General features: G+C 42.8%; 1 protein-coding gene across 4 annotated transcripts in view; it reads left to right on the plus strand.

Annotated features, from left to right (window-relative positions):
• The window catches only part of znf827 (zinc finger protein 827), a 76,028-nt gene extending 55,573 nt beyond the window's left edge, over positions 1-20,455 (plus strand). For 2 of the 4 annotated variants that reach the window (XM_040023871.1, XM_040023869.1), the window contains exons 9-14: positions 5,034-5,171; positions 6,333-6,504; positions 8,402-8,568; positions 12,242-12,451; positions 13,451-13,628; positions 16,814-20,455. In XM_040023871.1, coding sequence (XP_039879805.1) covers positions 5,034-5,171; positions 6,333-6,504; positions 8,402-8,568; positions 12,242-12,451; positions 13,451-13,628; positions 16,814-17,867 — 1,919 coding nt within the window. In that variant the 3' untranslated portion in view covers positions 17,868-20,455. Of the gene's footprint in view, positions 1-5,033; positions 5,172-6,332; positions 6,505-8,401; positions 8,569-12,241; positions 12,452-13,450; positions 13,629-16,377; positions 16,429-16,813 lie in introns of all 4 variants that reach the window. The other 2 variants (XM_040023872.1, XM_040023870.1) reach the window with 2 other exon arrangements.
• Positions 20,456-22,231: the final 1,776 nt, after the last annotated feature.

Raw genomic sequence — 22,231 nt, forward strand, 5'->3', positions numbered from 1 at the left:
CGCCTGAGCGTGCAGTCTGATTCAGATTAATTGCAACATGTTCGCAATCTGTCTGCGTTTAGAAATTAAAAGGAAGTTACTTGCAAACCTCCAATCTGAGTTATTGCATCCAGTTCAAGTTGACCACAGCTGTTTGATACAGGTTGCCTCTCACCAGGCGACCCATGCAGTCGCCTTGCAATCCAAAGTCATTATCCAGACTTGTAAGGAGGTGACTGAGCCTTTAAACAGCTAGTTGATATCTTATTTGATGTCAGTGTAAGATAACGATTTTTCTATAAAAACCTGCATTTTCAATTTCACGTGTGCGTGCGTGCAGTTTATCCAAACCAGTTGAAATTTCACTTGATCATTTTTAATCAGTATAGATCCTCCGGCTTAATATATATAGTGTTCAAAAATTAAGGACTACGCTAAAGCACACTTGAAATAATCAAGTTGAAAATCATGACGGACAAAATTACACCAAAAATCAAAATGAAATTGTTCCAGTATTTTTTTTTTTTTTTTTTAATTGCTGCACTATTGTTGTCATCTACAAACTACACTTTAATTTTCCGTCCACCCCCTGGAAAAACAAACAAAAAAATCCATAAAAGAACTTAAAACCAGACTGTGAACTGCATAACAGGCGACATAACGGCTTCAGCAGAGCGTCTGTAGCACAAAAATGCTCTCCATTATGAAGCAGCTAATGGAGCAGCTATCATGCAGAGATGAAGCTGAAAAGTGTGAGCATTTCCCTTTAAGCAAGAAAGAGAGAATAAATGAGTAGGAGTTAGTGTGATACCAGTGTGACTTGAGGAGTTCGCTGTCTCCTCCCTCCAGTCTGGGGTTTAACACAATCCTTCATTTCTTGTTTGCGTCCCTCTCTTCTGCTCTAATAGCACTAATTAAACCATTAACCACTTGAAGGCCCCTACACCCTAATTGGCTTAATCATCAGTGTGTATGCCGGGTCATGGCCTTGAGCCTCTGCTGTCTGGATTCTCATCACTCTGTGTGACCAAAACCATCCCCGAGTCTCACTTGTGTGAGTCAGGACAAGTTAATGCTTTCATGGGGTATACTTTAGCTTTAAGACATAATAAATATTAGGATTTGTACAATAGGTCACAAACTGCGAATGAGTTTAAAAACCGATAGATGCAGGTAGATTCCAGCCAATGCAGGATGTCACCTTGAGGACTTTTACTGTGTTTATGCGTGTGAAGAAACACAAAGTCGCTCGTTATTAACGTCACTAATGGTAGGTGTTGCTTGACACCGGCCTGCATGCATTTACCATCGTATTCCAGCCTCGTTCATCCTTCTCTGCAGCAGAGCGGTGAACAGGAAACAAGTATGATTACACATGTTCTGCCTTTTTTTTTTTTTTTTAAATTGATTAAATGTAATTTAATTCAAAATGGGTTAATTCAAAGCGACATCTTCGGATGTTTTCACATTGTCTGATCAAAAATCCAGAACTTTCCTACCAGAGGATATTTGACATTTCTGCATGTTAATCAACTTAAATGTTCATTCAGACAGTTTGACCTCCAGTTTAAAAACGATCTGGATGAATCGAGAAACTCAATCTGTAGTCAACTCCTTGAATCTTGAACACTTCCTTAGAAATACTGTCAAATCGTTATTTCACGAGTGGTTCAAGGTAGGAGAATTTTTTTTTTTTTTTTTTTTTTTTTCTGGCTTGAATCAAGTTTTATAAGAAAAGTAATTGTTTTGATAGAATTCTGTATCTGTTGTCTGGATGCATCTATTGTCTGGATTCCTAGCCGACACTTATTTCTCTGCAGAAAAGTCGAGCTGACTATGCGTGATCTTGCTTTGACAGTTCCGAAACTCTGTGAGGAGACGGTGTGACGCAGATGACAGAACATGAACAAAGATATGCTAGATAAATTCAGTAGTTTGCATATGGAGGCTAGAGAGGCGATTTTTAAATACGTGAAGCTGTGTGAGTCACTGCAGCAGCAGTGAAATGTCCTTTCACACCAACATCTGTTCTTTACCAGTTGCCACTAAACATGCCCCCAAAATGCCACAAAACAATCTTTGCTTTTTTTCCCTCATTGTGGTATTCAAACCCACACGAGTAGCTCATCGGCTGGCTAGACGGTATGTTTTAGGACAGCCTTTAAAAAAAAAAAAAAAAAAAAGTGATAGCGAGCAGTTGTTAAATATCAACAGTGGACTGAAGTGCACTGATTTCCATCTGCAAAGAATCTAACTCTGAGCTAGTGGGAGGAATGAGCAGCATTTTTTTTCCTTTTCTTTATCGTCATTTTAAAAAAAGAGACTAAAGAATTTTTAAAGATGCCTTTTTCACCTTTTAATGTCTTGCACATAGAAAGGTTTTGGCCAAGGCTACCTGTGTAGCCTGTTCCCTGAACAGCATAGACATTTGTAAAAAAAACTTCTGCCTTCATTCATGGTAGTTGTACACGACAATGGGGTAAAAAAAAAAAAGTGCTACATGCTTTTGCGCTCGTGAATTACTCCTTGCTCTATTCATATGGTGGGGGTTAGTTCAAAGCTGTAACTTCTATTCTTCAGCGTCTGTCAAAGCAAGGGAAAATTCTCAGTGTTATTCTTTTTATGTCTTTCCTTCCATCCTCTCCCAAATGAAAGAGGTGAAATACAGCGAGGAGAGTTACAGTGGTGTGCTTGTGCTGCAGGCTTCAGAGCAAAGGACTTGTGCTTGCCGTTGACATTAAGAATGCATTTAGACTGCATCCCACCTGCAGGCTAAACAATGAGCATCTGTCAAATGGTGGCAGACAGGTTTCACTCTCGTGGGTTAGCAAATTAGCCCGCGGTGTATCAGTCGTTCTGCTGTTCAGACGAAGGGAATTAAGACTTTTTCATATTTATATGCCTGAAAATGTTTTGATTATGGGGCATATTTTCTCAAACAAGCCTTTTTTACCTTCCAAGCTTTTGGCTGTCGAACAGATTTTACCTTACAATTATCAAAAACGTGAACACAGATTATAATTAAAATGCATTCGTAAAGAAGGAACTAACAAAACATGTCACCATTCTGTTTCATTTGCCCCGTTTCTTGTCCTGGTGGGTGATGGGTAGGCACACACAGGCACCTTTATGAATGTGAAACTATGTGAAATTATTACATTAGATTAGAAAATGTTTATGTACCCTTTTAAGAGCCAAATACTGTGACCACCCCTGCTTAACACACCTTTTGCATGCTGTAAGTGTCGTGTAGTATCTGGTCCCAAGATGGTTGCAGCAAATCCTTTTAATTCAATTCAAGTTTATTTATATTGTGCCAATTCTTAACAATTGCCTCAAGTGCTTTACACTGTAAGGTAAAGACCCTACAGTATTATGGAGAAAAAAACCCATGAGCGAACATTTGGCAACAGTGGGAAGAAAAAATGTATTTTTAACAGGAAGGAACCTCCAGCAGAACCAGGCTCGGTGACAGCTATCCTGCACATCTGGTTAGAGCATAAGCCTATTGCAGCATAACTATCCAGACCTGACTATAAGCTTTATCAAAAAGGAAACTTTTAAGCCTAATCCTACAAGTAGAGAGGGTGTCTGTCTCCCAAATCCACCCTGGGAGTTGGTTCTACAGGCAAGTGGCCTGATAGCTGAAGGCTCTGCCTCCCATTTTACTTTCAAAAACTCTTTGAATTACAACCAAGCTGAAGGTCTGAGAGCGAAGAGCTCTGTTAGGATAAGTCTTTAAGATATGACAGCGCCTGATTTTTCAAGACTTTATATGTGAGGAGAAGGATTTTAAATTAAATTCTGGATTTAACAGGGAGCCAGTGTAAGACGTTTGAGTTGGAGCGCGCATTGTTGGACTCGGCTGAGTCTTGTTCAAGCGTGTCCCCTTTAAAGCACCTTGAGGCAACTGTTTTTGTTATTTGGAGCTATATAAATCAAATTGCATTGAATTAAATTTTATTAAAAGCCTGTCAACATTATACTTTAAGCTGTCAAGAGTTTTTTTTTTTTTTTTTTTTTAAACCCAGTTGTCGCGCCATGGTCACTTGGTCACTGTTAAAGTTGAGAAACTTTGACTCTTATCTGATGACTCTTAGGGACATGGGCCATGTTTTGGAGCTGCTGCTGTACCCAGAGAATATATGGGCCAAGAATTTTGCTCAGATGTAGTTGTTACTACAAACTGCATTCAAAAAGCTTCCTGTACCACAGTCTGGATATTCACTTTCAAATATGCAATTATAAGGATAATTCAGTACACCAGATCATGTTTCCTGCATTCAGTAAATTGACCTGCAGAACCAGCCTTTCCCTAAAGGTTTAATATATCTCACACCATGACACATGCTGCTGTTATGAAATATCCAACATTGTTTGTTTCACTGTGGAGTGAGAATAATGTTTTGGCTCATCAGGGTAAATTTCAGGACAGCTTAGATTATGTCAGCTGGATGCAGGAGGGCAAAAAATGGCTGGCATTGTTCTGTCCACAGTTCAAAAATAAACCTTACATATTTAAATTCACTAACAAGTATGAAAATTACAGTGTACACGCAAGATGTCCTTTTACTGCTACTGTTTATCCTGCTGGGCTGCTGTTATTACTTTCTGCCTGTCCTGTGAAAAAACGGCCTGGCTGCTAGGTCAATAATTATTAGATGCTGTCCTCATAAAAGCAAAGAAGCAGATTTCTTCAAATGTGAAAATATTTCTCAACGAAAATATGAACGGACGAGTGCGCCTCGATAAAGCTGCGTCACTGGTCTGAGGAGGGAAGTAACTGGGGCATCATAGCGGGCTAATGTTGGAGCCTCATATCCCACCTGACAACAGATTATTGAATAAAAGGAAAATGCTTAAAACAGACGAGGAAAGCAAAGGTTACCCAATAATCCAGAGAACACTGTGGTTAGTAGAAGCTCACTTAGCACAGCAGTGCATGTAGAGCGTAAGTAACTTTGGCTGAGTTACAGCAGTCTGCAGTCGTTTCTGTAGCTGGCAGCAAATGATGGGAACGGTTTTCTCCGTGTGTGTGCGCGTGTGTGTTCTAGACTCGGAAAAGGATGACGGAGAGCTGGGAAATGGGATCGCCCAGTGGAGATTAAACGAACAGCTCTTCCCCTGTCCCATTTGTGGCAAGGTGTTTGGTCGACAGCAGACCCTTTCTAGACACCTCTCCCTGCACACAGGTAAGTCACCGCCAGCATGCTGTGACGTCTTCTCCGTTCATGTGCAGGCATTAGGTATTCACCTGTGTTGTTGATGCTGCCCACAGTAAATAAATAAGGTTGACTAGACTAGATTACCCTTCCTTTAAAGAGATTACTACCATGATTAGTCTCACTGGGAAAACTGCCCGTCTAATTACCCAGCTAGAAGGATGCCACGGAGTATACACACACGCACACACGCACACACACATGCACACACACCCCAGTAATTCTGATCCTGCTACGATTGGTTAGCTCTTTCACTTTCTCTCTGGGAGTCTGCCTCACTCCCTTGTGTCCTGATTACCCTGTGTTTTTCAGACTCGGCCCGCCTTTGCACCCCATCGATTCATTCTACCCCATCACCGTCTTCCACAACTCTCCACTCTCCTCTTTCCTTATTGGTTAAAAATGAATTAATAAATAAAATGATTCTCCTGTTTGTAAAGTTTTTGTCTGTTCAGGATTAGTAACGAATAACTACACACACAAAGTGCACAAATGGAGACTAGTGTACAAAATGCCCCCACACAATTGGACATGCTCTCACATTTAGCGTGCACACACTGCACGACATGCACGCTCACCATCTGAGAGTGTTGGCTGTGAACAGCTTGGCCACACCACGGAGAGCAGAAGCAGGGGCATATGTCAGTGTGATGGTCTTTTTGGTTTCCCCGGCGACATAAAGGTTGCCTGGCTTCGTGTCCTTGGGGCAAATGGCGTATGTGCGCGCGCGCGTGTGTCTTTGTGTAAGCATGTGTGTGTTTGAGCTGGATGTGCTGTTATGTTAATTTGTTTTCAGATAAAGAGAAGTGTGTTTTTGCGTGGATTTCATAGCGCTCGCAAATTATTGGGAGATGATGTTCATGTGTGCCTGTTGTTGTTGTTGTTTTTTTTGTTTGTTTGTTTTGTTTTTTTAAAACATCTTGTGGCATCTACATGTGTTTCCCAGAAATCTGGGGATCAGGTTTACAGTTGGGGTCGGGCGAAGGTGAGGCAGGGTTAAGCGTTAAGTAATTAGGTTTAGGCTTGCTTTAAAAGCTCAGAGGCTGAGCGCAACTTAATGAAATATCATCTGAGGTGATGTTTACAGTAACCCAGGGTCGTGTGTGTGTGTGTGTGTGTGTTTCCTTGCAGAAGAGAGGAAGTACAAGTGTCACCTGTGTCCTTATGCAGCCAAGTGCAGGGCTAACCTCAATCAGCACCTGACCATCCACTCTGTCAAGCTGGTCAACACAGATGCTGAGCAGATTGTCAGCGCTGTTACAGCCGACTCCACCGAGCGCAAGAACTGCCCGTACTACTACAGGTAGTGATAAGTGACCACGTGTTACCACCACACCTGCTGAGGACATCTCAAGCCAGTACCACATAGTGGATTTAGGCTTTTTAAAAAAAATATAGATAGATAGATATATATTTATTTCTCTGATGCACAATTACACCCTCTCTCTGCCACTGCTAGATGTTAAAGGTTTGTTTTCATTTTATCTGAAACATGCTCGTTCACCTTCTTGCTAAAAGTTCAGATGAGGAGATGAAGTAGATCTGCTCTTGTGTCTGTGCTTTTCACATGAACCAAGACCCAGTGAACAGTTGTGCAAAAGTCCCACATTTCCTTATGTTTTGCTGGGAAGCTGAGAAATGAGTGTTGCAGAAATATGTTAGCGATACATGGAAATACAGTATAAAAAAACAAACCAGAGTTTGAAATTCTAACAAGCTTGAGAAAGTCAACATTTGGTGTGACCACCTTTATTCTTCAAAACAGCCTGAACTCTCTTAGCAGGTTTTCCTCTGACTTCTTTAAGTAGTCTTCAGGATTAGTTCTCCAGGTTTCTTGAAGGATAATCAAAGCTCTTCTCTGGATGTTGGCTGCCTTTTGTTCTTTTCTCTGTCAAGATGATCCCACACTGCTTCAATAATGTCACGTTCCGGGCTCTGGGGAGGCCAATCCATGACTGATGGTGTTCCACTGCATGTGTGTTTTTGTTTTGTTTTTAAATCCAGGATGCTGGACACTTTCCTGTGCTCATAATTCCGTCATTTTTCACAAGACCCCCAACAACCCTGGCTGAAATGCAGCCCCAAACCATGACACAGTGTCCACGGTGTTTTACAGATGACTGTAGGCACTCATTTGTTGTATTTTTCAGTCCAATTCATGTTTAATGTGGAACACTTCAGCTTTTTCTCTTTCTTAAGAATGACTTCTTGACAGCCAACCTTCCACTGAAACCATTTGTGATGGAGCTTCAGTGAACAGTAGATGGATATCAGCTAAAGGGCCAGATGCATCTGTCTGGTCCTGTGTCGGGTCTTTGTTGTTTTTGTTTGTTTTTCTATTTTTTCTGGATCTTTTAAGGATGTCTAAAATTGCTGTCCATAAATCAATTTATGATTGATAGTTTTTATTTGATTTGTTTTGTTTGTTAGCCCTGCTATCTTCTTTTCTCCTCCTTGTCCAGTTTTGTAAAAAAAAAAAAATTAAGGACATACTGGACACCAAATCAAGAATCAAGCTTTTGGGGAATCATCTTGTTGGTATAAAAATGGTCTTTTTTGCATTTTTGTAGATTCAGCTATTTGTGTGACAGGCTGCTAGTTAGGACCTGAATCAAGTATTTAAAATTGGTTCATCCCTTCAGTTAGGTGCCCTTTTTCTAATTAATTAATTTGTTTTTTTTGCTATTGTACAACAACACTTTAAAATAAATTCAAATAGGTCTTGTTCCTTGGAAGCAAAACAAAGTACTGTAGCTTAGCATAAAGAGTGGCGTGGCTTTTTTGGAGGACAACAAACAAACTCAATTGTGGGTTTTTTTATCATATATATATATATATATAACAACAGTTACTCTGTTCTGGTAAAACAGCTTGGATTTTGATTTGTGAGCAGCTTGGTTGAACAAACAGAGCTTAGCTAATCATCTCTTCTTTCTGTAAATGTCTGCAAAAAAATCTAACTGGATGAATTTCCAATATGTAACTGGACACTTTAATGTGTCCAATGTCTTTAAAAATAGGTCAGTTGCACTATTTCTGAATTGTATGTTATCTTCAGCAGTCTTTATCACATTGAGAGGAATGTAGCTACAACATACCATTTGGCAGTTCTTGCAGGGAAAATCTAACACTGAAGCGGCCCGTCGGCCTCCTCTCATTCTCACCCTCTTCCTCCTTCTTCCTCTCTGTTCTCTGTCCAGCTGCCATGTGTGTGGTTTCCAGACGGAGCTGAATGCCCAGTTTGTCAGCCACATGTCGCTCCATGTGGACAAGGAGCAGTGGATGTTCTCGCTCTGCTGCAGCGTCTGTGACTATGTGTGCATGGAGGAGACCGACATGAGGAACCACATCAGCACTGGGCATGCAGGTACAAATAGCTGGCCTGACTTTTGGTGGTGACAGCACTGATGAGAGAGTCTTTGATTTTTATTTTTTGTTTGTTTGTTTGTATGTGTATTGTTGGAGTGAGCTGATGATCAGTTTATGGAAGAAAATGTTAGGAAAGTTCTGCAAAAAGAAAAAATAAGCTCAAACTCATCAGCAAAGCATCAAATATTCACACAATTTGCTTTTTGTTTTGTTTCTTTTCCTGTTTTTCCTAAACAGAAAAAGCTCACCCTCTGGCGAGGCTGAAATATTAGACTTTACTGTTTCAGCCTCCTGCTCTGTCTCATTAGCTGTTGGAAGGCTAATGTTAGCTGCGTGTTAGCATACTGCTGCCACGTTACTCGCAGCTTTTTGAATGATTCTCATTTCACCGTTTCCCTCCTCGTCTGCTCTCCTCGCGTCTAGTCCCACCCACAAGAGGACGCAAGGAGTCCAGGCAAAAAGCGTCCTTGAATCTGAACCTCATTTTTAAAGCGACTGGTTATGTGTGACATGTGGCAGAGATGCATGGCCTTCCCGCTGTTACACTGTCACAGCCTACTGTTGGATAGCAGATGTCAGATGAGACTACCGGCGTTCAGGAAGAACTTTTATATTTCAACTTAATAACTCAACATTTCATGTTATTTTCTTATTATTTTGTATCTTAGGATGTTAATTGTATTTAATTTAAAAAAACAAAACACTTTTGGCTTCTGAATGGCAAAAAAATGACTTGAATTGATGAATTTCTTTTCAGCAGCAGAAACAAGCTTCTCATAGATGCACTTAATGGATAAGGAGGAAGACTTAGTTGTAGAGTCCTCCTCATACCATAGGCGCTATACTCCTGTGGTTAGTTTTACGGGTGATTTACAGATGTTGCGCTCTAAATCACTTGCGTCTTTTTTTGAATATCGAGTGCGAAACATGTCTTTTTTCCATCTGTAATGTTGGTGTAATTGGCAGTAAATCAAAGTTTTTGTGCATGATTTAAATATTCCCCTCCAGATATTATAGAAAGGAACTGAAAGAAATACAAATAAAATACGCACAATCTTGTTGCTGCGCTCTCTTTTTTTAAATACAGTCAGTATTTTCTTTTTCACACCTAAACCTAATTTGGTGTAAAACGTTTAGGTGTTATCTGTGTCTCACGCCTCTGTAATATGTCATGGGTGCAAACGGTGCCACAGAGGATACATCTGCGCACCCTCAATCAGGCCTCCTCTCTTCGTTCCTGCCTCCTCTCAGTGCGTTCTAGGAAACGATAGATGTTTCAGAACGGCACACTAACGTGATTTCCCGGTCACAGGTAGGAGGAGATGAGGAATCACGTAAACTCGATGGAGAACTCTTTCCCATATGGGCGGGACTTAACCGCACTCCGCGTCTTTTAATCTCCTTTCCGCTCGCTGTTGTTTCTGCGGGTCCTCAGACCTGTTCTGCAAAGTACCCGATTCAGCTCCCGCAGAAAAAGAGATTTATGGAGTTATTTTCAAAATTACTCTCGCATGGAAGAGTGGGTGGTAGCTTACACATTGTGGCTCTTGGTCGCAGCTCAGAATATAAATACAGTGCGGTATTTGGACAGTGACACATTTTCTATTATTTTGGCTCTGCACTCCAACACATGGAGTTTAAATTTAAACAACGGGTGAGGTTAAAGAGCTCCCCCCCCCCTTAGCAGCGCAGATAGGGCGAGAAGGGCTCCTCCTCTGCTCACCTTGTCTGTATGTGAACAACTTAAAGATAAAGTGCTCGGTAATAAGCATTTGAGTTGGCTGGCGTATGTGCGTTTTGTGAACAGATATCAAATTTGAGAGAAATAAAAAGCATTATCACAGCAATATAAACTCTGCCACTGTTTAAATATTTATGGGCTACTTTTGTGTAATAAAAGGAAATCACTATGGGCTGTTTTAAGCAAAAACATCTTAATATAACCCTTGATAAAAACACATTTCAGAGGACAGAGGGAAAGACGAGCGGCAGAGCTGGGTTTCATGAACAAGTCTCCTCCAATCGACCTTCTTTGGACTTTTAAAGCTGCTGGTCTGAACCTCTGGTGGTCGATATGACTGTTTTTGTCTAAAACAGCTTTGTCCAGTTTATTGCTGACGTTGTGCTCCTCTGGTAGTGCTCCTTGTTTGTGTGTGTGTGTGTGTGTTTGCTCCTTATGTGTGGGTGGGAGGGTGGGATTGTCCGGCCCAGACAGCTGAGGGGTCTTTCAGAGGCCACAGCGGCCTTGTTTATCTGAGAAGGTTGGCCCTTATCGTGCCTGAGGGGGGGAAAATCAATAGGCCTCGGGTCCTTTTGGAGACGAGCTGGGTTTACGATGCCACTTTGGCCATCTTTTAAGTCTCTCAGCGTCTTTTGGCATTTATCTCAGCTTCGCACAAGATGGACACCAGTGGCAAACGCACAAACGGTGGCGGGAGGGGGTACGAGCGACTTCAACTGTAGAAACGTGCATCCCGCCTTTTTTCGTGAGGATGTTGTAATGATTTGTCAAAGGTCCTGCCCATTTTTGGGGAAGTGTCAAAACTTCAGGTGGTCGGAGAGGGTGGGCTCAGCAGCCTGTCAGATGTGTGGACACACCCAGGCGCGAGATGGCAGAGAGCTCACCGGGTGTTTGAACCGACCCCCTCCGGTGAAGTTTGCAGTGAGTGGGGGGTGGCGGGGGCTTGTGTGGGTGGGATTTCATAAGAAGGGAGGAGTGAAAATTTGCCTCTTTATTTCTCTTTATCATAAATGTTGCTGGACAGTCACAGAAAAGTTATTCTGTGAAAGAAAATTAAATGTTTCTCAGTTAAAAGTGTGTTTTAAGGTCGAGTCTCGGTGGCTCAGGGCATTTCCTCCCCGCTTGCATCTTTTGCCATTAGCCTTTGGGATATTATAAGAGAAGGCCAGCAGATGATAAATACTGCAGCAAAGGAGACAGAGGCACGCTGTATTTAAAAGCTGCTGAGACCGTGCTGTGAATGACCCTGGTATATTTAGATTTGATTGAAGGCGCTTCGTCATCTTGTGATACCAGGCGGGGGGAGACGCATGTGCGCTGCATGTGCACATTCCTGTACATTTTATGCTTTTTTGTGTGTGTGTGTGTGTGTGTGTGTGTGTGTGTGTGTGTGTGTGTGTGTGTGTGTGTGTGTGTGTACTAGGCTGTTATTAAAAAGGTAGGTCAACCATTTCAGGATCGGTGCAGGCTTTTCCTCCCTCCTTTTTTTTTTTTTCTTTTCCTCTCCCTCCTGAGTGAATGCCCTTTGTTGAGCTGTGCCCTGAGATGCTCCCGCCATCTTAGCTCCTTTGGCCATGACCCGAGCTCCTCGCCCCTCCCTCCCTGCCGCCCCCTCCGCTCCTTATTCCCTCTCTTTTCCTACTGAATTGCAGACTTACAGACGGGGATCAATAAAAGCACACTGCATCTTGATTGGACTGGCAGCAGGGCCTCAGTCAGAGCTCAGGACCATCGAGCCTGCCTGTTTTCCTTCTGTTTGTGTATGTGTCCGCGTGCATAACAATGGGGATCTAGAAACCGATGATGTGTCGCTCACAGATTGTGTAGATTTTTATTTTCTCTTCACTGCCCCTGCAGTTTCTCTCCCGTGCTTATTAGATCCTACCAACAAACGTTTCTTTCTCTCTGTGCTCCGCCCTCCGGCGTCCAGGTCTGAACTCGAGAAGTCCCCTCAGCGAGACCAAGAGCACCTCATCCTCCCTCTCGGCCCTCAGCGACTCGCTCAACAGCTCGGAGGGCGGAGACCTCACCCACGGTAACGAAGAACTCAAGAGCCTGTTAGCCCCGCCCTCCTCCGCCGGCAGCCAGTCCAGCTCCGGAAGCCACTCGGGATCGGGAACCGAGGACAAGTCTGACAAAGGCAAGGGACTGTGGGAACTGTTGCACCCAAATACACTTTCAAAGCCCCTGAAATCTCCACAAACTGAATTATTCATTTCTAAATGAGCAAGAATCAGAGTTTAGGTGTTCTCAAAAAGTTGTTTAAAGTGACCAAACAAGCAAAACTGACATGTTTTTGAAACCTCGCTGGGGGGAAGTTGGTCAAACTGATCAACAAATCTCTTGGCTAAAAAGTTTGAGGGTACTCCTCTGATTGAGAAAGTGAGTATTAAAGAGATCCCGTCTCCATAATTACCCTTGTCTTTTGAAGATCTATTAAGACTAAATGCTTTGGTCAGGAAGGTGCACGCTGGGCGACGGGCTCAAGAAGACGGGACAACGCCCCCAAACCGATTCTGTCCTTCAAAAGCACACTCATTAATTCTCAACCAAGCACAGCCAATGAGTACATACTAACTTGATTCACTTAATTGTATTCATATGTGGCCTCATCGAGGATGCTGTGAATTATTGTTTTTTTTTTTTCCTTTTAATTGGATGCTCTGCAGATTTCATCCATGAAGGTTAGTTTACTCTAAATGAGAGTCTGTGTACAAAAACCATGTCCCGTGTTCTGAAGTCTGTCTGTACTGTAGAACAGAAAGAGGTTTTTGTTACAGAGCGGTAAGGGGTCATTTTGTTGCAAGAACTGCAGGGTCGTGTGTTTTTTAAAGAGCTCGAGCCCTTTTTTGGACTCAGTCAGGATATTACAGCCCCTGCTGCATCTCCTTGGACCGTCCACTTTCACGATCTGTCTCTCGTGAGCCCCTTTGCTTGAACAGAAGTGCAGAGGAATTTTACTCCTGCAGCCTAAGAGAACATTATTACACCTGACCTCTCCCTGTATCTGAACTCTCTCTCTCCCCTTAGCAGATGGGGAACCTCTGAGATTTCCTCCAAATGCAGATCAGCTTTCTACAAAAAAACAAACCCGGTCTTAATACTCACCTTTCTCCTCCTCCTCTTGCTCTCTCTCCAGGTTTCGAGTGCGTCTTCTGCAATTTTGTGTGCAAGACGCGCAGCATGTACGAGCGCCACCTCCAGATCCACCTCATCACACGAATGTTTGAGTGCGACGTTTGCCACAAGTTCCTCAAGACGCCCGAGCAGCTGCTGGAGCACAAGAAGTGCCACACCGTCCCCTCCGGAGGGCTCAAGTAAGGAAAGCAAGTACAGACAGAGGTTCCTAACTCCGCCCGTCCTTCCCCTCCCTTCCCCTCTCAATTCACTACACACAAAAATCACATACTGTATATACACACTTATTAGAGTACCTCGTGGGGTGTGCTTGTAACTTATTATAAATGCAACATTTTAAAAAAATGCACAAGCATATATAAGCATTATTCATTTAAATAAGAGCTGATTGTAACCAACACGTTTTTTTAATTTGAAGATTATTTGGGCCGCATGCCTTTAATCGCCTAACCTCCCTTTTAATGGTTATTATCTGCGGCCAGCAAATGAAATGATACTTGATTCAGTTTTTCTCAACAGCCTGTCTTGGCAAGTCCAACTTATTAGACAGCGGTCTGTGGGTCTGCAGTGGCTGTTGTGAACAGAAGGGAGAGTGGAAAGGAGATGGAAATGGGCTTCCCCTCAGGGTCTGTTGTTCCTCTGCCCACAGCTAACAGGCATGCCAAGGAAAAAATATCTTAGGAAACCTGCATTCCACAAAACTACTTCCCTCCCTCCTCAAAATAACAGACACATGGTGCACTCTGCTGTTGATTATATAAAATTTGTTGGCACACCCCTAAAAGATAATCAAGCGCGTTACAGGCACCCCATAATCACAAATGTCTAAATCACTCGCAGTCTGTTCAGTCTAAATGCATGCAGTGGAAAGAATGAACAGCCTTTAAATACCAGTGTGAACAAACACACATGCACACTGCATATGGTTCTGTTATTTTTAATGTATTCTGATAAAGCAGCCTTGTTTTTATTATGCTACAGTCACACTAGAAGAAAACGGCAGTCGGAGACCGCAGTGCGACCCAAAGTATTGCGACTGTGCGCAATCAATTTGAAGTTGTTAAATTTTTAGAGACTAAGTCTGCAACCGCTTGTGGTCAGTTTTGCCTTCAAAGCAACTTTGGCACATCAAGATGGAGATAAAACGGCAATAGGCTGGAGTCGGTCGGCTATCCGTTTCAATCTAGCAATCAGTCAGCTAAATTGCAAATCTGTTGTCGTCTACATGCACAGAATTTCATGTTAACTACTTACGTTCAGAGTCCAGCGAGAACCTCAGAAATATCTCCACAAATAGTGACGTAGTTGCCGCAGGACAAATATTTGACTACAAAGTGACATAGGCGCTCTGCGACTTCTGTGGCTTTTATAGGAATATAATGGAATGCAGCCAGTCTGCAACCAGTTGTGCTCATGGTTGCAGACTGACTCTGACTGATTGTAAGATGTTGGCAGTCTGTTGATAAACTAATCAGCAGCTATTTGTAAACCTTCACCAATCTGTCTGAGAGTCGCTGCACTCAGACCATGAGTGTTTTCAAACCGTTTGCCTCCCACTAGGAGACCTGTGCGATCAAAAGTGGTCACAGAGAGGCTGAGAGTTCTGCGCACTCAGCCGCCGAATGTGGAAAAAAATTCAGCGCAAACACCGGACAACCACCAACTTTTCCTCTAGTGTGACTGAGCCATTAGCACCGACTGTGTGTACAGCTCTCGTCTCCTCACGCTTCCCTCTCCATCGCCATACTCCAGTCCCACAGGAGCCTTTGTTGTACTGTGACACGTCCTTGTGACATTTCAGGCCTGTCAAGCTAACATAAAACTCATCTGCTGACCTCAGCACCCCCCCACAAACACACACACACACACACTGATAATGTACCAATGTACTTAAACACACCTTTAGCTTCGGCCATGTTAACGCCACTCTGGATACAAGATTCAAGCTTCTGTATGTGTCTTAAAAAGTAAATGCAGATGTTTTGTGAAGATTCATTTCAAGCAACATGAGCCATGTTTTGTTTTTGTTCTCGAGTCTCTCACACAACTCCAGTCCCGTGCATGTGCAGAACCATCGAATATCATTATGAATACCGCCTCATCTTGTCACGAAAGACCTGTGTTGTACATTTTTTTTGTTTTTTGTAGTTTTTTTTTTTTTTTCTGTTCAGCCATCAGTGAAGTTCTCAACATTGCTATAAATGTGTGGAAATGGTAGCATTTCACTGAATGAAAACAGGAAGCTGCTTAACAGAGTTGCACTGACTTTTATCTCATCTGAAAATACGAATGCAAAAATGACACAAGAAGCCCCTTCATAGCTCGAAGACCTGCACACGGCGTCTTTTAGTCGTTACCTCGACACGTTGCTGCTAGCTGTAGTGCGAGCGATTAAATGTAAAGGACTTCTTGTTTAAAGATTTAACTGTTTGTCTGGTGTACGTTTCTGAAGCCAGATTAATTTTTTATGGTACAGTATACAAATAATATAGACCTGGATAGAGGACATTTTAAACGGGAAGAACAGAGCTCTTTTGATGTCTGCGTATTCAATTCGCTCCAGCTCGACTCGTATACCTTACTGTTAACATCTGCATATGTGACCTTCTGCCAGACTCTTACTTTCTTTAAGCCACTTTTTATATTTACTAATAAAAGCAGGCAGAATTAAGCCAACTAGAAAAAAGTTAAAGAACCTTCGGGGAAAATTGCTTTTCGATTGCCTGCATTTTCTTACCCCCCTTTGAGCCCAGATCAATACTTTTTTTTTTTTTTTCACCCTTCCCTCCCCCCTCCCATCCTGTGTGCGCACACACACATGTATGCACTCGAGCAATGTAAAGTGTTTCTGTATATGTAGGAGTGTGTAGAGAGGGAGAGAGGGCCTTGACCATTTCGAGGTTTTTCTGAGGTAATTCTGTTCTGCAGGGTTTGTGAAGCGCTTTGGGGCCCAGAGCAGATGAAAGGTGCTATTTAAATGTAAGTGCCACTCCATTCCTTCATTTCCCTTCATGTCCTACTGCTCCAATCTTTTTCTCCTGCCTGTCATCTCCCCTACCCCACACTGCCTCACCTTCCTCCTTTCCCTCCCCTCCCCTCTCACACATGCATACCTGGTCACTTCAATTCTTTCACCATTAAACTTCCACACATACCACCACGTGCACACAGAACTGTACATTGTACACAATTTTCCTTTATCTGTCCTCCTCCTCTTCATCATTCTCGTGTTATTAAGTTTCAAGGTGTCTTACATGGCTTTGGACATACATGTTCCTTTCAGCTGTCTTTTGCTTTTGTGTGTTGTGTCCTCCCTCCCTGCCCCCCTTCCCTTCCTCCCTCCGTCCTTCCTTCCATTAACCAGGTGCCCTTTTTGCATCTACTCCACCAATCGTCCAGCGGCCATGGAGTGCCACCTTAAGACGCACTGTAAGATGGAGTACCGCTGCCGCATCTGCCAGGGACTGTGGCCCGACCAGGCCTCGCTGGAGGCCCACATGCGCAGGCACCGCCTAGGCAACCACTACAAGTGTGAGCAGTGTGGCTACTTGTCCAAGACGGCCAATAAGCTCATCGAGCACGTGCGCGTGCACACGGGCGAGCGGCCCTTCCACTGCGACCGCTGCTCTTATAGCTGCAAGCGCAAGGACAACCTCAACCTGCACAAGAAGCTGAAGCACGCGCCGCGCCAGACTTTCGGCTGCCAAGAGTGCCCTTTCACTACCACACACCCCTTCGTCTTCAGCCGCCACCTCAAGAAACACCAGAGCGGGGGAACGGGGGGGATGGACGGAGCCTTAGGGGGAGGAGGAGGCGGAGGAGAAGAAGAGGAGGAAGACGAGGAGGCGGTAGGGGAGGAGCTGCCGATGGAGACGTCACCGGGTGGCTCGTCGTTGCAGAAGAGCCAGGAGAACTTCCTGTTTGGCGGCGGCGGTGGTAGCAGCAGCGGAGGCAGCGGGAGCAACAGCCCTCTCATGAGCCTCACGGCATCTCAGGCGCTTCAGTCCGTCGCGCTGTCGCTCACGCTGGGCAAGTCCCAGCAGCTGGACCCCGCCTGCCCCCGGCATGGTTTGGTTAATGCCAATGGCGTTGGCGGCGCCGCCCCAAGAGACCCCAGCGGAGCAAGCGTTGCCGGCGACAGCGGCAGCCCCTCCCTCTTCCTCCCTTCCTCCCGCCACATGTTGGAGCAGTACAGGAACTGCGACCAGGCCCACCTCATCCCCCTCACCACCCTGTTCACCCACAACAGCCGCTTCACATTCCACTCCCAGCTCCACTCCAGATGGCGGCCGGCCACGTCTCCTCTCCTCTTCTCCTCCAACTTGGCGTCCCCCTCCCGCTCTTTCCCCTCACCCTCCTCCCACAAACACTCCTTCCTGGCCTACCTGGGACTGATGGAGAGGGCCAAGACTGTCTGACCTCACCCGCCACTCCTCCTCCTCCCCCGCTTCCTCCTCCTTCCCCTTCCTGCTCTTTCCCCTCACTCCTCCGGACGGTGGTGTGAATGACACTTGACCACTGCGGCGGGAGCAACCCTTTTTTCCAATCAGACCAGCAGAATAAGCTGGACCAGAGAAAAAAAAGAAAAAAATAACATTTATAAGAGAAAAAGGCTGTACATGCTAAAATGCATTTATATATAAAAAAGCTGCTTTTCTTATCAGTTCTATCAATTGAATTATTACTACTTCAGCATCAATTACTACTCTCTTTACCTGTTTTTTGTTTTTTTTGTTTGTTTTTTTTGTTGTTGTTTTTTTCCCCTGTTTTTAAGCATCTGAATGACCTGGACCCAGCTGCATTACCTGACGGAACTAACGTCTCTCACTTTTATAGCTAATTTTTCGTTAGTCGTTTCGAGGAGACAAAAAGACGAAAAACAAAACTCGCAAGTGCTACAATTTTAGTGCATTTTTGTCTATCGCTATTATGCATCGGAATAGCATGCCTGTTTCTGTGTTTCAAACTAGCTTTGACGTCATTAGGAAGCGAAATTCGAGATATCCTTGAAGTGTTAGCGGTGCAATTGTGGACAGAACCAATGAAACGGAATGCTTTTCAAAAGCAACGCCTCAAACCACGCACTTACTTATTTATCAATCTTGTACATAGTTTTATAGCCCTCCCCCTTCCCATCTTTTTTTTTTTTTTGTTTGTTTGTTTGTTTGTTTTTTTTACTTACTTTTATTATTATTATTTTTTTTTTAAATTTCTGTTTTCTTTTTGTTGTATAATGGTGAAACGGTATTGTGCGTAGCTGCTGGCTGATATCGATTCCATCTCAGAGTTAGTAGTTATTTCTAAGCTCAGAAAAAAATATATGTAAGCTGTGACGATGTAAATATGGAAAATCCGACCTGTCATCAATCAATCTAAATATGAAATATTGCAGAAAACATCCGTTCGTCTCTCCTGAGACGGGATCGATGTCAGAGCAGCGTCACATGCAGAACTATGTATCACGCACCTATACTTAGAAGAGATATGAGATAATTGTTTTGTGGAGGTGACCCGCTCTCGGGTTTAGCGAGCTAGCCCGCAGCAGGCGTCACCGCAGGCCGATTCAATGGTGCTTTTTGGAGCTTTTGTAATTTTTTTGTGTACAAAAAAAAAGGAAGAAAAAAAACTGTTCCAAAATGACTTGAATGAATGTATTTTTGTTTATGTACATGGAGAAAAAAAAGGCGATACAGAAGTGTGAACAGTCAAGAGACGTCTTCAGTGCTGGTAAAGGCGGGGAAAGTTGGTGTTTGGTGGCCTTTCTGTGTCCTCGTTTATTTTTATTTTCATCTTTTTGTCCTTTATTTTCTTTATTTTATTTTTAACTGAGCCTTTTACATCATAATAAATCTTTTCTACTAGTGTTCATAGAGAACCCGTGACGAGGCAAAGCTCCTGTAGGTGCCACGATGAAGCCAAGCCGGGCCTCTGTTAGGCCGGCAGACACGGTACTGCTTTTAGTCCCCCCGCCTCCTTCCCTCGTGTCAACCTTTTGAGTTTTAATTGCACTTACTTTAGTTACACTTCAAGCCAAAAGCACTTAAACCTTTTATTTTACACCCCCCCCCCCCCCTTTTTTTTTTTTTAAAGTGCAAACTTAGATCCACCAAGTTAGCATAATGTGAAGTAGGCAGTAGTTGCTGGAAATGACTCAATCAACACCCCTTAGTTTCACATTTAGACGTTTCTGGCGGTGCAAAAGGGTCTGCCTCTGTGAAATCAGAGAAAGCAAATGAATACAAATTGCATGAATTAGACAGTAGAGGTCAAGCTCCCCCTGGGAACTAAAGGTCCCAGGCTAAATTGTGATAGCCAATTTTGCACAGTGCTGCACTTTTTGATTATGAGACTATGTATTTATCCGCGAGAATGCTCGAAAACAAGTCTTTTTTTTTTTTTTTTGTTTGTTTTTTTTGCAAAATGGAGCGGCACAAAAAAAGAGCTTTACCCGTCATCGATCGCGTTTGTGTTTCCTAAGTGGTCTTTAAGCCAAAATCCCTTATTTGTAAAGGGGTTGTTTTCCCTTATTATTTCCATGTGTCTGTTTTTACTTGTGCATTTTCTTTTTTAAAAAAATGAAATATTGTTCTATGTTTATTTTGTGTTTTTTTACTTCACTTATGTAAGGTAAAAACAAAAAAAAAAAGAAGAACGCATCGATTGGACAGAGAACGTAAATCGTCAAGACCAAATTGTAACTCGTGGCAGGACGTGATGTTAGGATGGAATCCGTCACGTCCTGCTCTGGAGTGATGCCTCGATTGTCTCCCCCCCCCCCTCCTCTTCTTTTTTAAATTCCCGTTTGTTCCTTTTTGTTCTGTCGACGTCTGGCATGCTGTCTCTGGAGTAAAGGGAGCATCTCTCCAGCACACACACACACACACACACACACACACTTTCCTTGTACTATCTATGTTATCTTTTATACTCTAGTGCCACTTGGTGGAAGGAAACCACCTGAGACTTCTGAGAATGAGTCAAACTAATTGTCAGGGTCCAATAGAGGAAAAAAAACAGAGATAAATAATAAAAGAAAAAGAATGTGTCTCCTCTTGACACCTTTTTAAAATGTCTGCCTTTTTAATACAGCGTAATCATGAATGGCTGCACTTCTTTACATCCTCCCCCCTCCCTGTCTCCCCCCTTTAGTTTGAGTGTAATGTTTAAAAAGGCAACAGGGCTCTCTCCTTTTGAAACCCAGTACTCTTAAGCACTTATTCTCTTTATTTTGCCCAACTGTAAGCAGCACAGTGACCTTTTTTTCTTTTTTTTAATGCTTGACTACCTTTTTGAGCACTTCAGAGTATGCATGACATTGTCCTCTAGTTCTTTAGCACTTAATTGTGTTTCAAACTAACTCCCCCTCGGTTGCATTTAGTTAGCATCACACTGCACTGTCTGCAATCAGTTAGCTTTAAGTTTGGCTGTATTTTATGATTAGAAAAGGCTCAACTATCTTAACTTTTGGCACTCGGTAAAGATTGGTATGTGCTGTACAAAGCTTTTTTTTTTTTATTACTCCATTGTTAAGGCTGTACAGGGTTGTGATGATAACTGGTAAATAGATCATTTGTACTTCTTTTTTTTTTTTTTTTTTTTTTTTTTTTTTTGGTTTTGTATTTGTTTTTCTTTGTTTGGCATTATTTTATGTTCAACTTGCCAGATCTAAATGTAACAGGATTTGAAAGTAAAGCTTACATCAGATATTATGTCGGCTGTCTTGTCTTTTTCTTGCAATATTGTTGGATTTCGACGCTCACTTAACCGCACAAAACATCTTCACAGATGTAGGTTTTGGGGGCTTTTTTCCCAATCAGAGACTATGACCAAGACTTTTGGCTGATTTCCCCAAGGTTGTCACCACAGCGGACCAATGTTGCGTGTTTGATTTGGTGACACTAGATGTCCTCCCATTTGTGTGGGCTTGATACCCAAGACTAGAGTTGGATTAGCTTGTGATCCAACGTTTTTCATACGCCACTTTGCATTCAATCATTAGTTATTATTCATCTCTGGCTCTCTTCCACAGTGTCTCTTTCTGTTTCCTCTCCCCGATGGCTCTTCTTCCTGTTAAAAGGGAGTTTTTCCTTCCCACTGTCGCCAAGTGCTTGTGGCAGGGTCATCTCATTGTTGTTTTCTCTGTTATTACAAGCTCTTAGCTTACAATATAAAACACCTTGAGGTGACGTGTTGTGATTTGGCACTACATAAATAAAATTGACTTGAATGTGTGTCTCCAAAAAAAAATCAAACAAGGAGAACCTTTTGCTTGTGAGGCAGATGTGTTAAACACTACAGTTCAGAGCCATGCCAACAAAGTAGTTTAATTATAAACTGGTTTCAAAATTGTCTAGAAACTGTGAAAAAAAAAATTAAATTAAAAAGACATTAATACAGGCAGATATAATCCATCTATTTTTTTCCAGTTACCCTATTTAAATTTGCAGGTGGGCTGGAGCCTGTCCAAGCTGTCATGGGCCGAGCATACACCCTGGACAGGTTGCCAATTTATCACAGTGGTAACCGAAAAAAATGAGAGAGCCCATTCACTCACACATGCATACCTACGGAGCATCCAGAAAGCATTCAGAGCGCTTCACTTGTTCCACAATTTGTCATGTTACAGCCTTATTCCAGAATGGATCAAATTCATTTGACACCTCATCGTTTTCCACACAATAACCCATCATGACAAAATAAAAAGCCGTTGCTTGCAATTCTTTCAAATGTATTAATACAAAACAAAAATAGAACACGTACATAAATATTCACAGCCTTTGCT

The sequence above is a fragment of the Simochromis diagramma genome, unplaced genomic scaffold (assembly GCF_900408965.1).
Source record: "Simochromis diagramma unplaced genomic scaffold, fSimDia1.1 OVJJ01000302.1, whole genome shotgun sequence".
Lineage (NCBI taxonomy): Eukaryota > Metazoa > Chordata > Actinopteri > Cichliformes > Cichlidae > Simochromis > Simochromis diagramma.